At 56.0% G+C, this 12,711-nt stretch overlaps 1 protein-coding gene across 8 annotated transcripts in view; it reads right to left on the bottom strand.

Moving 5' to 3' along the window:
- CROCC (ciliary rootlet coiled-coil, rootletin) overlaps window positions 1-12,711 on the bottom strand; it is a 49,291-nt gene that overhangs the window by 2,105 nt on the left and 34,475 nt on the right. For all 8 annotated transcript variants that reach the window (XM_032642449.1, XM_032642476.1, XM_032642487.1 and 5 more), the window contains 10 exons: window positions 11,786-11,953; window positions 10,214-10,586; window positions 4,820-4,989; window positions 4,589-4,709; window positions 4,135-4,298; window positions 2,470-2,685; window positions 1,594-1,818; window positions 1,015-1,164; window positions 491-691; window positions 154-285 (listed from right to left, as the gene is read on the bottom strand). In XM_032642449.1, the coding sequence (XP_032498340.1) occupies window positions 154-285; window positions 491-691; window positions 1,015-1,164; window positions 1,594-1,818; window positions 2,470-2,685; window positions 4,135-4,298; window positions 4,589-4,709; window positions 4,820-4,989; window positions 10,214-10,586; window positions 11,786-11,953 (1,920 nt within the window). The remainder of the gene's footprint in view (window positions 1-153; window positions 286-490; window positions 692-1,014; window positions 1,165-1,593; window positions 1,819-2,469; window positions 2,686-4,134; window positions 4,299-4,588; window positions 4,710-4,819; window positions 4,990-10,213; window positions 10,587-11,785; window positions 11,954-12,711) is intronic.

The raw sequence follows: 12,711 nt of genomic DNA, 5'->3' as shown, positions 1-12,711 counted from the left end.
TCTTTCCTCTCCACTCTGGGGAGGACCCCTCCCTCTGGGACCTGGCTCTGGGCACCCCCTCCAAGGCTCTGGGCTCGTGGACTGTGGGGGTGGAGTTGGGTCCAGGGCTGGGGAGAGAAAGCGTGTCCAGGGCTGGGTGGGCAGGGGCTAGACCTCCAGCAGCTGGATCTGCCCCCGGGCCTCGGCCAGCTCCAACTCAGCCTCTGTGAGCGTGTGGTCCAGGAGGCCCTTCTCTGCGCTCAGCCGCACCGTGTCCTCGTGACTGCGAAGCTTCTCCCATTCCACCTAGGTGGGGAGAGCGGGAGGGGGTCAGGGTGCCCGGGGAAGGAGGGAGGTCCCAGGAAGTGGGAGCAGCTCAGAAAGGGGTGTTGGGTTACAGGTAGCAGGGCCGGGGGGACTTGCAGCCCCCACATCCTGGGGACACACAGCTGGGACCAACCAGGGCTGGGACCCAAGGAAGTGAAGGGAGGGCCCTAGGGACACAGCCCACCTTGTCCAGCACCCTCTTGAGGGCCACCCGGTCCTTCTCCAGCTGCAGGGCTGAGCGCTCCGCCTCCCGCTTCTCGGCCTCCAGCTGAGCCAGGGCACGCTGCAGGCTCCCCAAGTGCTCCTGCAGCAGCCGCCGCTCATCCTGCAGCTTCTGGACCGTGTGTAGGGCCGCAGCCTCACCTTCTTGCCGTTGCCGCAGCGCCTGCAGCAGAAGCCAGCGAGTCCCTAATCCCTCTGGGCCTCAGGGTGTGCATCGGAAGCTTGGAGATGATGATGCCAGCCTGCCAGGCCCACTTTCTAGGTAAGGCTATTATGAGGCCCACATCAGGGAATGGTCACCTGAGGCCAGACAGTTCTCTCTGGGCCTCAGTTTTTCCATCTGTATAATGGGGATATGGACCGAGTGAACCATGCTTCCTCACAGGAGGCTGGGCCTAGGTTTGGGATCGGGTGGAGACAGGTGAGAAGGTCCCGACGCCGAGGGCCTCACGGTCCTGGGAACGGAAGGGCCACCCTGGCCCTCACCTCCTGCAGCTGTTGCAGCCGGCCCTCGGACTCCGCCCGCTGCAGCTCCAGGTCCGCTAGCTCGCCCCGCACGGTCTGCACCTGCTCGGCCAGGGAGCTGCTCTGCTTCCTTGCCTCGGATAACGCCTGCCGCGTGGCCTCCAGCCGTTCCTGCGGGACAAGGGCTGATGGTGCCAGGCTGTCCTGGGAGCCCTGAGGCGAGGGGCTCCTCTCTACACGGGACCTCCGGGCCAGGTTCACAGCCCCTTAAACAGGTAGTCCTCTCACCTGGAGAGTAAGCCAGACAGCAGGCCTGGCCCACAGCCTAGCCACTGACCTACACAAGGTGGGGAAGCCCTCAGACCCCAGCTCTTCCCTTAGCCTGCCCCTGGGTCCTGCAGCCTGTCCTAGTAGGCTTGATCCCACCTCCCCCCAGAGCCTCCCCTCATTGGCTGATGCTCTTACTGGGCCCACCCCTCCCTCAAAGGCAGCTCTTATTGACCGTCCCAGGGGTCAGCTCTCCACCAGGGCCCCCAAGCCTGCCTTTGTAGGCTAACTCTCACTGGGCCCGCCCGCAGCCAGACCCTGGAACCCCCATACTTGGAGCACTTGGCGGTCATGTTCACAAGCAGTCAGGGCCTTCTGCATGTGTAGGTTCTTGTCCTGGGTGCTGGTGAGGCTGGCGCTGCTTTGGGTCAGAGCCTCCATCAGGCCCTGCACCTTGTCCCGCAGGACCCCCTCGCTCTCTTCCACCTTGGCCAGGGCCCCCCTCAGCCGCTCGACCGTCAGCTGCAGAGTCCCCGCCTTCGCCTCACTGTCTGCCACCTGGTGGGAAGACAGACAGGACAGTCCAGGTGTGACTAACCCAAGCCCCTGCCACCTCTCTCTAGGCCTTTCTCACTGATACTGTTCCCATGCGTTCCCACTGGCTCAGGTGACTACAACCTGGGCCCGGTCGCACTGCCAGTTAACTACCCTCACACAGAATGCCATCAACCTGGCTGTCCCAGACCCCATGGTCTTCTGCCGGTTCTCATTCCCCTTTCCTCCCTGTTATGGAGAAGAAAGGGTAACCACCACAACCCCGAGATTATCTGTGTTCTTGACTTAGGTGGGTGACAGTGTAGGGCTAGCAGAGCTACTGAACATTCCAGTTAGAGCTGAGCTTCCTGGCGGCCAAGGCAAAAAAAAAGAAAATGAGTGAAATCTATGTCTCTAACTGGTCCCACTTGCCTCCTATGAGTGCAGACTCCGTCAACAAACAGTCCTGAATTCTCATTTTGGCCCTGCCTCTTATTAGCTATGGGATCTTGGGCAATGACGTCACCTCCGTGAGCTTCCATCCGCCCATCTGTGAAATGGGGTGATGATAATACCTGCCTCGCAGGGTAGCTGGGAGGATCAAACAGAGTCCCCATAACGCACTTGGCACAGGGCATGCAGAAGAGGGGCCTGAGGTCAGGGGAGGGGACCCACCTGCCTCTGCAGGGAATCGACCCGCTCCCGGAGCACCTGGGCCTGGGCCTCCCGGTCGCTCAGGCCCAGGCGGCTGCGCTGCAGCTCCCCCTCGAGCGAGCGCCGCTGCAGCTCCAGCTTGACGCTGCGGCTCTCAGAGGCATCCAGCACCTCCTTCAGACGCCGCTTGTCGCTCTCCAGCTTCACCTCGTTGGCCTTCATCTTGCTGATCTTCTCCTGTGGGTGGGGCAGGGCTCAGGCCCCAGCTGTGCAGCCCACCCCACGCCTCCCACATCCCGCAGGACCCTTAGGAGGAAGTGGGGAGCAGCCTGGAAGTGGTCACAGACACCACTTGCTGTGTGACCCAGGGCCAGCCCCTGACCCTCTTGGGGCCTCCGTCTCCTCACATGCTCACAGGGTGACTCGAGGATCCCAGAGCACTTTCCAATTTTGCCCAAGTCTCACAGGCTGTGTGATCCAGGCCTGCTCATCCCTCCGTCCCTGCTCTCTGGCCCTATTTCACCTCTGTGTGGTCGAGGGACCAGATCGGTCCAGGGACGCCACAACCTGGGTGTTTACGGAGCCCCAGGGCGGTGAGGGTGGAAGGTGTAAAAATGCAGATTCCAGGGCTTCCCTGCTCTGCTGCCTCGCTCTCCAGAGGCGGGCCCAGAGCTGCATGTGGGACCTGAGCTGAGTCGGGCAGGAGCCCTGGGCTTTAGGGGATGATACTCCTCCCTTCCCGATGCGAGGTCAGCTGGTGAAGGAGACTTGGGGAGTGGGGATAGGGCAGGAAGACACACAGGGGTCCTTCTCTTCCTGTCACCATCCTAGAGACAGGGCGGGGCAAGGGGGTGTTATTACAACAGCGTCCAGGCCTGCCCCACTTCCACCCTGCTCAGAGCCCCAGCCCTGCCATGTCTGGGCCCAGCAGCCCCACTCTGGCTCCTGCCCAGCTTTGTTCCTGGCCTCCTCCCGCGGCCCCTGTGGCTGGGCCCAAGGCCAGAGCCGGAGCCGCAGACACAACAATCCAGCTCAAGCTCGGCCTGGAGCCAGAGGCCTGGGGTGGGCTGTGGGGACAGGCATGGAGGGCCAGAGGAGGAAAGGGGAGGGGGGGAATCTGCGGCTGCAAGAAGGGCTCAAGGCTTCGGCGGCCTGGACCGTCACCACCAGGGCCTGTGCTTCCTGCCCCAGACACACACACACACACACACACACACACACACACACACACACACACACGTATATACAGATGTCTCCCAAACACACATAAAACCCCCAGACACCAGTGGTGTGGCTACACAGAGATGAAGGAAACAGGTCCGCTGAGCACTGTCTATGTGTTAAGAGTGCACGTGGATCGTCTCTGGGAGAGAGTTACTGTTCTCCCCCTTTTATAGATGAGGAAAGCGAGAATCACACAGCAGGGCAAGAACTTGAACCCAGGTCTGTGAGCTGCAAACGCCCAGGCTCTTTCTTCTGTAGCCTAATGACCTCATATGCAACAAGATGATGAAATCTGAATGTGCTTTTGGAGAAAGTCACAGGCTGGTCACATCAGTGGGTGCCGGCAGACCCAAGCAGACAGAACAGAGGTGTGCACAGGAGGCCTTCCAGACGTCCATTCAGGAGCACACATATCGCCCGCACCCCGCCGCCCTCTCCCATTGGCCCTCAGCTCCTGCCTACCTGGCTGGCCCGGAGCTCGCTCTCGGTGGCCTGCAGGCCCCTCTCCAGGGCAGCCACCTGGTCCAGCACAGCCCGGCGCTCCCGCTCGCTGTGCCGCGCGCTCTCCTCCTGCAGCGCCAGCTCGGCCTGGGCCCCGCTCAGCCGCCCGTCCACGCTGCGCTGGGCTGCGGCCCCCACCCAGCTCCGTCAGGCCCGGCCAGGCACACAGCCTGAGACCTGAATCAGGCTCGCCCTCCGCCCACTGCAGGGCTTGCCTCTCTGAGCCCTTGGGGGGTCCGTGGGTCTGGACACGGGGTGAGGCTGACCAGGGAGGGGGCCCCAGAGGAGACAGCCCGCTCAGGCCACGGTGGCCAGGGCAGGGACGCAGGAATGGCTCAGGCCAAGCCCATAGCCTCCCACCTCAGCTGCTAAGGGCACAAGAGAGCAAAGCAAGGATCCAGAGGGTTAGACTCACCCTCCTCACTCGCAGCCACAGCCCTCTGCAACTGCCTTGCCCGTGAGGTCGCACTGTCCCTCTCGGCCTCCGCCTCGGCCAGCTGGCGACTCAGGGTACTCGTCTGGGCCCGAAGCTCATCCTGCAACCCCAATGTTGGGGGGAAGGGAAGACGTGCTCGGACGACCTGTGGCCCCTCACAGGGCCCTGGGCCACGGGGCTCCCCCTGCAGCCACTCACGCCCCACCTCACCCGTTCTCTCTGGGCGCTCTGCAGCTCCTGCAGGAACTCCCGGAGGGCCCCCCGCACTGCTTCCGGGTCCAGGTCTGGAGATGCCGGGGAGGCGGCAGGTCCTGGGGATGGTGGCTGGGACCCAGGGCTGCGTTCCAAGGGCTTGGGGCTGCTGAGCTCTTCTCCACTTCCTAGAGAATGAGACACGCTTGGGGATGCAGGAGCCACAGGCCTCTCCTGCCTGGTTGATGCCTGCAGGCTCCCAATGCATCTCGCCCATCCCTGCTGAGCCCGGCAGCCCAGTGAGCTCCCCACAGCACAAACTGGGTCCCCTCAGCCTCTTGCTTAACCCTTGACCAGCCCTTCCAACCCTCAGAACCAAGCCCAGCTTCCTTGCCATCACCTGTCGCTCACCCCCACCAGCATCACCCTCTCCCTTGACAAGCTGGCCACTTCACATCACCCACAGCTCCCACGTTCTAGAACATTCCCTCTTACAAAGGCACCAGGACCTTTGTATCTTCTGTTGCCTTCTCTCTCAATGGCTTCTCTTTGCCTGGCCCATCCCTACGTGTAAAGAACACTCCTCAGGGGCTTTCCTGGTGGCGCAGTGGTTGATAACCCACCTGCCAATGCAGGGGACACGGGTTCGAGTCCTGAGCCGGGAAGATCCCACATGCCACGGAGCAACTAAGCCCGTGCGCCACAACTACTGACCCTGCAAGCAGACTGACCTTGCAGTCTAGAGACTGCAAGCCACAACTATTGAGCCTGAGTGCCGCAACTACTGAAGCCCGAGCGCCTAGAGCCCATGCTCCGCAACGAGAAGCCACTGCAATGAGAAGCCCACGCACCACAAGGAAGAGTAGCCCCCGCTCGCCGCAACTAGAGAAAACCCACGTGCAGCAACAAAGGCCCAATGCAGCCAAAAATTAAATAAGTGAATAAATAAATAAATTTATTTAAAAAAAAAAAGAACACTCCTCAGAGGCCTCCCTGACCCCAGGCTGGGTTAGGGTGAGCTCATCCCACCCTCATGGGGGTCCAATGTCTGCCTCTCCCATCCAGACCACAAGCGCATGAGGGCTGCATCCCCTGGGCCCAGTCCAAGGGTGGACACTCCATCCCCTCGACACCTCCCTGTAACGAGCACTTACTATGTGCCAGGCACTGGGCCAATGCTTTCCCTACATCATCTCGTTTCAGCCTCACAGTAATTCCCTGAGAGGTAAGGACCAACTTCCCCCCTTCACAGGCTGGGCAGGCTCAGAGCAGTTAAGTGATTTGCTTGGTCTCAAAGCTTGGAAGATCCAGAGCTGGGATTTAAACCCAGGTGCCCCTATTTCCCAGCAGAAAAACTTGAACTGTGCTTGGGAGATGACGGGCAATGACGAGGTGGGAGGGGACAGGGCGGACAGAGATGGGACAGCACCTGGAGGTCAATAATGAGAACAGCAGGACGGGGGTCGGCCTTAGCAGTGACACCCAACCAGCCCCACGGCTCCATCAGCACCCAGAGGACCCAGAGCGGGACGTCTACCCACTGCCTCCCTCCCCTCAGAGTGAAGCCGGTACCCTCGTGGCGGCCTGCAAGGACCGCTTGAGCAGGTCTGGTGTCCCACGGCCTCACGTCCCACACCTCTCCACCTTGCTCTCTACACTCCGGCAGCACTGTGGCCCTTGCTGTGCACAGGACAGGGGTGCTGCCACTCAGGACTTCTCCACTTGCCCTCAGTCTCTTCTCCACCCTTCCCTTCCCCACCTCCTCCTCAGCGAGGCTCTTCCTGCCTCCCACAGGGACACCTTAGCCCCCGTCCTGGCCTTAGCTTCAAAAGCAATTTTACTGGGGCTTCCCTGGTGGCGCAGTGGTTGAGAATCTGCCTGCCAATGCAGGGGACACCGGTTCGAGCCCTGGTTTGGGAAGATCCCACAACCGGCGGAGCAACGAAGCCCGTGCACCACAACTACTGAGCTTGCACTCTAGAGCCCGCAGGCCACAATTACTGAGCCCGCGCGCCACAACAACTGGAGGCTGTGCTCCGCAGCAAAAGAAGCCACCGCAATGAGAAGCCAGAGCACCGCAACAAAGAGCAGCCCCCGCTTGCCGCAACTAGAGAAGCCCGCGCGCAGCAACGAAGACCCAACGCAGCCAAATTAAATAAATTCATTAAAAAAAAGAAATTTTACTGTGATGAGATATATATAACAAAATATGCCTTTCTCACCACCTTTAAGTGGCATTAATTATACTCACGCTGTTGTGCGAACATCACCACTGTTTCTAAATCCTTTCCATCACCCCTATTATGGGTTGAATCGCATTTCCTCAAAATTCGTATGTCGAAGTCCTAACTGCCATACCCAGAATGTGACCTTATTTGGAGATAGGGTTGTTATGGATGTCATGAGTTAAGACGAGGTCATATTGGAGTAGGGTGGACCCTAATCCAGTATGATCGGTGTCCTTACAAAAAGGGGGAATTGAGACACACACTCAAGGAGAACTCCGTGTGGAGACTGGGGTTATGCTGCCATAAGTCAAGGAACTACCAGAAGCTAGGAAACCTGGAACAAATTCTTCCCTAATGCCTTTAGGGGAAGCATGGCCCTGTCACACCCTGACCTTGGGCTTCTGGCTCCAGAACCCTGAGACATAAATTTCTGTCGTTTAAGTGGTTTGTGGTACTTTGTTACAGCAGCCTTGGCAGACTAATACAACCCCAAACTCTGTAACCAGTAAACAATAACTCTTAATTCTCCCCTCCTCACACCCCCGGTAACCTCTAAACTCCTTCTGTCTCCATGAATGTCTATTCTAAATATTTCATATAAGTAAAATCATACTATATTTGTTCTTTTGTGAGTAGCTTATTTCGCTTAGCATAACGTTGTCAAAGGTTACCCATGTTGTAACACGCATCAAAATGTCACTCCTTTTCAAGGGTGAATAATAATGGTACCACATGATCAATTCACCTGCCGACTCACACTTTGGTTGCTTCCACATTTTGGCTACTGTGAATGATGCTACAACCAACACTGGTGGACAATATCTATTCAAGTGCCTATTCTTTTGGGTATATACCTAGGTGTGGAATTGTTAGGTCAGACGGTAATTCTAAGTTTTAGTTTTTTGAGGAACTGCCAAACTATTTTCCAAAGTGGCTGCACCGTTTTACATTCTCACCAGCAATATCCCTTGACTTATTTTTCCTTACCTATTTTCCAGCTCATACCACCACCCGATACATTCTATATTTAATTTATATAGCACTTTTATTGCCTGCTACTCCCATACCTAGACCATAAGCTCCATAAAAGTAGAAATGCTTGTCAGTTTTGTTTACCACTCCATCCCCAGTGCTTCAACTGTATTTGGCACATAGTATGTGCTTAATAAATAGCGGAACTGAATGAAAGAATGCAATCCTGGGGCTAAATCCGTGCACTTGAAGAGGCAACAACTCAATATCTCATAGTGAAATTTCCCGCCGTTCTAAGATTCCACAGGTTCTATTCTAGGCCCTAGGAATCAAGGTGAGATTGGGGTCAGGCCGAGACAAGATGAATGCTCCCTAAAAAGGCTGCTTGCACCCGCTGAAACACAGTGCTGATTTTCCCAGAGTCATCCCCTGGGCCTTGGGAGCAGGTGTGGGTGGGAGGATCTCTTCTGAAGAAGTTCCTGCAAAGGGGGTTGGGCTGAGTGTGTATCTTTCTGGGGTAGATATGGGGGTCATAGGTCTGGTATGGAGGGGTGTGGAGCCAGCGACAGGAGAATGAAGAGGATGAGGTGCTGATGGAGAGAGGGCAGGGGTCAATTAGAAAGGGTGGAGACTCAAAGACTCAGAGGAGTTAAGGGCATTAAGAAGGAGCACCCTCAGCCACTATGGAAAACAGTATGGAGGGTCCTCAAAAAACTAAAAATAGAGTTGCCATATGATCTAGCAATCCCACTCCTGGGCATATATCCAGACAAAAATATAATTCAAAAAGATACATGCACCCCTATGTTCATAGCAGCACATATTCACAATAGCCAAGACATGGAAACAACCTAAATGTCCATCAACAGATGAATGGATAAAGAAGATGTGGTACAGGGACTTCCCTGGTGGCGCAGTGGATGAGACTCCACGCTACCAATGCAGGGGGCCTGGGTTTGATCCCTTGTCAGGGAACTAGATCCCACATGCATCCCACAACTAAGAGTTCGTGTGCCACAACTAAGGAGCCAGCAAGCTGCAACTAAGGAGCCCACCTGCCACAACTAAGGAGCTGGCAAGCCACAACTAAGGAGCCCACCTGCCACAACTAAGACCCGGTGCAACCAAATAAATAAATATTTTTTGTTTGTTTGGTTGGTTTTTTTTGCGGTATGTGGGCCTCTCACTGTTGTGGCCCCTCCCACTGCGGAGCACAGGCTCCGGATGCGCAGGCTCAGCAGCCATGGCTCACGGGCCCAGCCGCTCTGCAGCATGTGGGATCTTCCCGGACCAGGGCACGAACCCGTGTCCCCTGCATCAGCAGGCAGACTCTCAACCACTGCACCACCAGGGAAGCCCTATATTTTGTTGTTTTTTTTTTAAAAAGATGATATGGTATACACATACAACGGAATACTACTCAGTCATAAAAAAGAATAAAATAATGCCATTTGCAGCAACATGGATGGACCTAGAGATTATCATACTAAGTGAAGTAAGTCAGAAAGAGAAAGACAAATACCATATGATAATCACTTAAATGTGGAATCTAAAATATGACACAAATGAACTTTTATGAAACAGAAACAGACTCACAGACACAGAGAACCGACTTGTGGCTGACAAAGGGAAAGGGGGGTGGGAGAGGAATTGAGTGGGAGTTTGGGATTAGCAGATGCAAACTATTATGTATAGAATGGATAAGCAACAAGGTCCTCCTGTATAGCACAGAGAACCATATTCAATATTCTGTGATAAACCATAATGGAACAGGATATTTTAAAAATGTATATACATGTATAACTGAATCACTTTGCAATACAGCAGAAATTACCACATTGTAAATCAACTATATTTCAATGGAAAAAAAAAAGCGGCACCCTCTCTACTCCCTTTAAAAAGAAGCAAGCTACGTTGTGCGCAGGTCAGCCTGGGTGAGTGGCAGGACTGAGACTGGGCTCAAGAGGGGCGTGGCCCAGCGAAGGGCCAGAAAGTGATGTAAGGGGGGTGGGGGGCGCAGGTAGGCGGGTCTCAGCAAGGAACTAGCTGAAGGGGCGGGGTTTGAGACTGGTCATCAAAAGAGGGGCGGGGCGGGCCAGGCCAAGGGCGGCCTCGTAGGCGGGACAGAACTGGACATGGGGGCGGAGAGAAAGGGCGGAGTTTCTTCGAGGCCCGCCCACTGACCCTCCCCTTCTCCACCGAGCTCTCTCACCTCCAACAGGCGCGCTCCGGTTAGGAGAGACGGGCGCAGGCCGCGGGGGAGGGCTGGACACACCACCGAGGCCCAGGCCCCGGCGCAGGGCTGAGCGCAGGCCCCCCAGCTGGGCCTCCGCTGCGCGCCGTTGCGTCTCCACGCGGGCCAGCTCGGCCTCCAGGCCCTGAGCCCGGCCCTCGGCCGCGCTCAGTCGCAGCCCCAGCTCTGCAGCCTCGGCCCGGGCGGCCTCCAGCTTCAGTTCCAGGCCGCGCGCATGGTCCAACTGCTGTTTCTGGGCGCTGTGCGCCTCCTCCAGGGAGCCCAGCAGGCCTCGCTCGCGGGTCCGGAACTCGCCCTCTTGCTCCTGCAGCTTCCGCTGGGCTCCCTGGAGCTGGGGTGAGGGGGCAAGGCCGGGAGGTGGGGGTCAGCAAGGCCGCCCCTCAACCCGACACCCACCCTCCCAGGCTCAGCCTGGAGCCCATGGGCCCAGAAGTGGCTTGCAGAACTCCTGTTTCGTTAATGGTCTCCACCCAGGCAGGAGATGCAGGAACATCATGGGAGTATGGAAGGAAACTATTAGAATTTGTTTACCTCTTCCTTCTGTGTATATGCCTTGCAGTGTACACAGTTTATTAGTAATAAGCTAACAGCTAATGCTTACATAGATAGGAATTATTAGTGCCAAGCACTAAGTACTTTCCCCTCAAAAAAAATCAACTCTAATTACCACTATAAATCATCTCCATTTTACAGATGAGGAAACTGAGCACAGGGCAGTTATGTAACTTGCCGGAGGCCACACAGCTAGTAAACTGAGAGCTAGGATTCAAAGCCAGGCACCCTGGCTCCAGAGCCTTTTCTCTTTAACCATTAGGCAACACTGCCTCTCAGTACACATAATTTATCAATAAATCACACAATGAGGGGAGGTACTAAAAAATTATTTACTAGTGAAGTGCATGGTCACACACACTCACACATTACCCCTCTGGTTCAGAGAATGAGTCAACCTCTCACAGTCATCAGTTTCACTGGAAACCATCTACGAACACCTCCTGGATGACAAGACCTACACAAGGACCTGGTATACATCCCCTGCTGTGCTAGCCTCTATCCCATGAGTGCTCTAAAGCACAGAGAGGTTGAGTGATTTGGTCAAGGTCGCACAGTAGATTCACTGCCAGAAAACACAGAGTGAAAAGAGTGTAGGCTTTGGAGTCTGACAGACCTGGGTGGCTGTGTGACCTTGAGTAGATCCCTTGACCTCTCTGAGCCCCAGTGTCTGGTTCTCTCTGTAAACCAGGCCTAATTATACCTACATCATGAGGCTGCTGGGAGAATCAAACGAGATTCTGTCTACAAAACTCCCCCCACCCCCACTACACAGTTCTTGCAGTTGTTATTACTGTTATTATTATACCTGGGGAAGAATCTCAAGGAGTAGGGAAGAGGGACCAGTCCTAGGCAGTGATCTCTCAGAATGACTCCAGCATTGGAGTCCCCACTGCTTCTCACTGGAGAAGGCCCAGGGCAGCCTGGCTGCCTCCGAGGATCCTCCTCCTCCAGGCAGTCTGCCCACCATCCAGTTACCTCCTGCCGCACAGCGTCCAGGTTGGCTTCGCCCTTCAGCAGCTTCTGTCGGAGGCCCAGGGCCTCCCGTCTGCCCTCCTTTTCTGCCCTCTCGCCCAGTGCCACGCGGCCCTGCAGCTCCACCAGCTCCCGGCCCAGCCTGGCGTTCTCACTGTCCAGCATCTTCATCTGTGAGAAAGAGTGGACACAGGCAGGACCTAGGACCCATTCTCAGCACCCACAGCCCCTTCTAGCCCAGGGTACTGGAGAGTGCCCGCAGGCTCCAATGGCAGCCTTTTCAGCTCTGCCCCTATACCCTGCCTAGTCCAAACCAGGCACAGAGGGTATTTGGGACCCACTGCTCTAGGGACACATACATTGAACACCACCCCAATCCACTGGGAGCCTGCCCCTGATAACTCCACCCTGGTTGAGCCACGCCAGGCACCTGGGCACCAATGACCTCAATGTACCACCTAATCATAACTACCTATCGTGGAGAGTACAGGTAGGGAGTGCTGAACCCCTAGGAGTTCTGCAGGGCGGGAACTCTGGGTCACTTTTCACCTCTACGATGATGCCTAACTTTTATGGAGTGTTTACCATGTGTCCAGCTCTGTTCTAAGCACTTTGCTCATATTAACTCAATACGGGGTAAGTACTAACATTCTCCCTCTTTAACAGACATGAAGACGAAAGCTTAGAGAGGTGAAGAGACTTGCCCAAAGTCACACAGCTCATAAGCAGCAGACTGGGACTTGATCTCAGACAAGCAGAATCAAAGGTATGTTTCTAGGCCCCTATTTCCCCAGAGGAGCAGGTGGGGGGATGAGGCCTACTTACCCCACAGTGCTACCGCAAAGGGAATATGAAAACGTGCTATAGCACACAAAACACCCAGCAAGAGCCTGGCACACAGTTCCTTTCAGGGATTCCTAATGTTTCCT

The sequence above is a fragment of the Phocoena sinus genome, chromosome 1 (genome assembly GCF_008692025.1).
Source record: "Phocoena sinus isolate mPhoSin1 chromosome 1, mPhoSin1.pri, whole genome shotgun sequence".
NCBI lineage: Eukaryota > Metazoa > Chordata > Mammalia > Artiodactyla > Phocoenidae > Phocoena > Phocoena sinus.
This window is presented reverse-complemented; position numbering and strand designations above follow the sequence as displayed.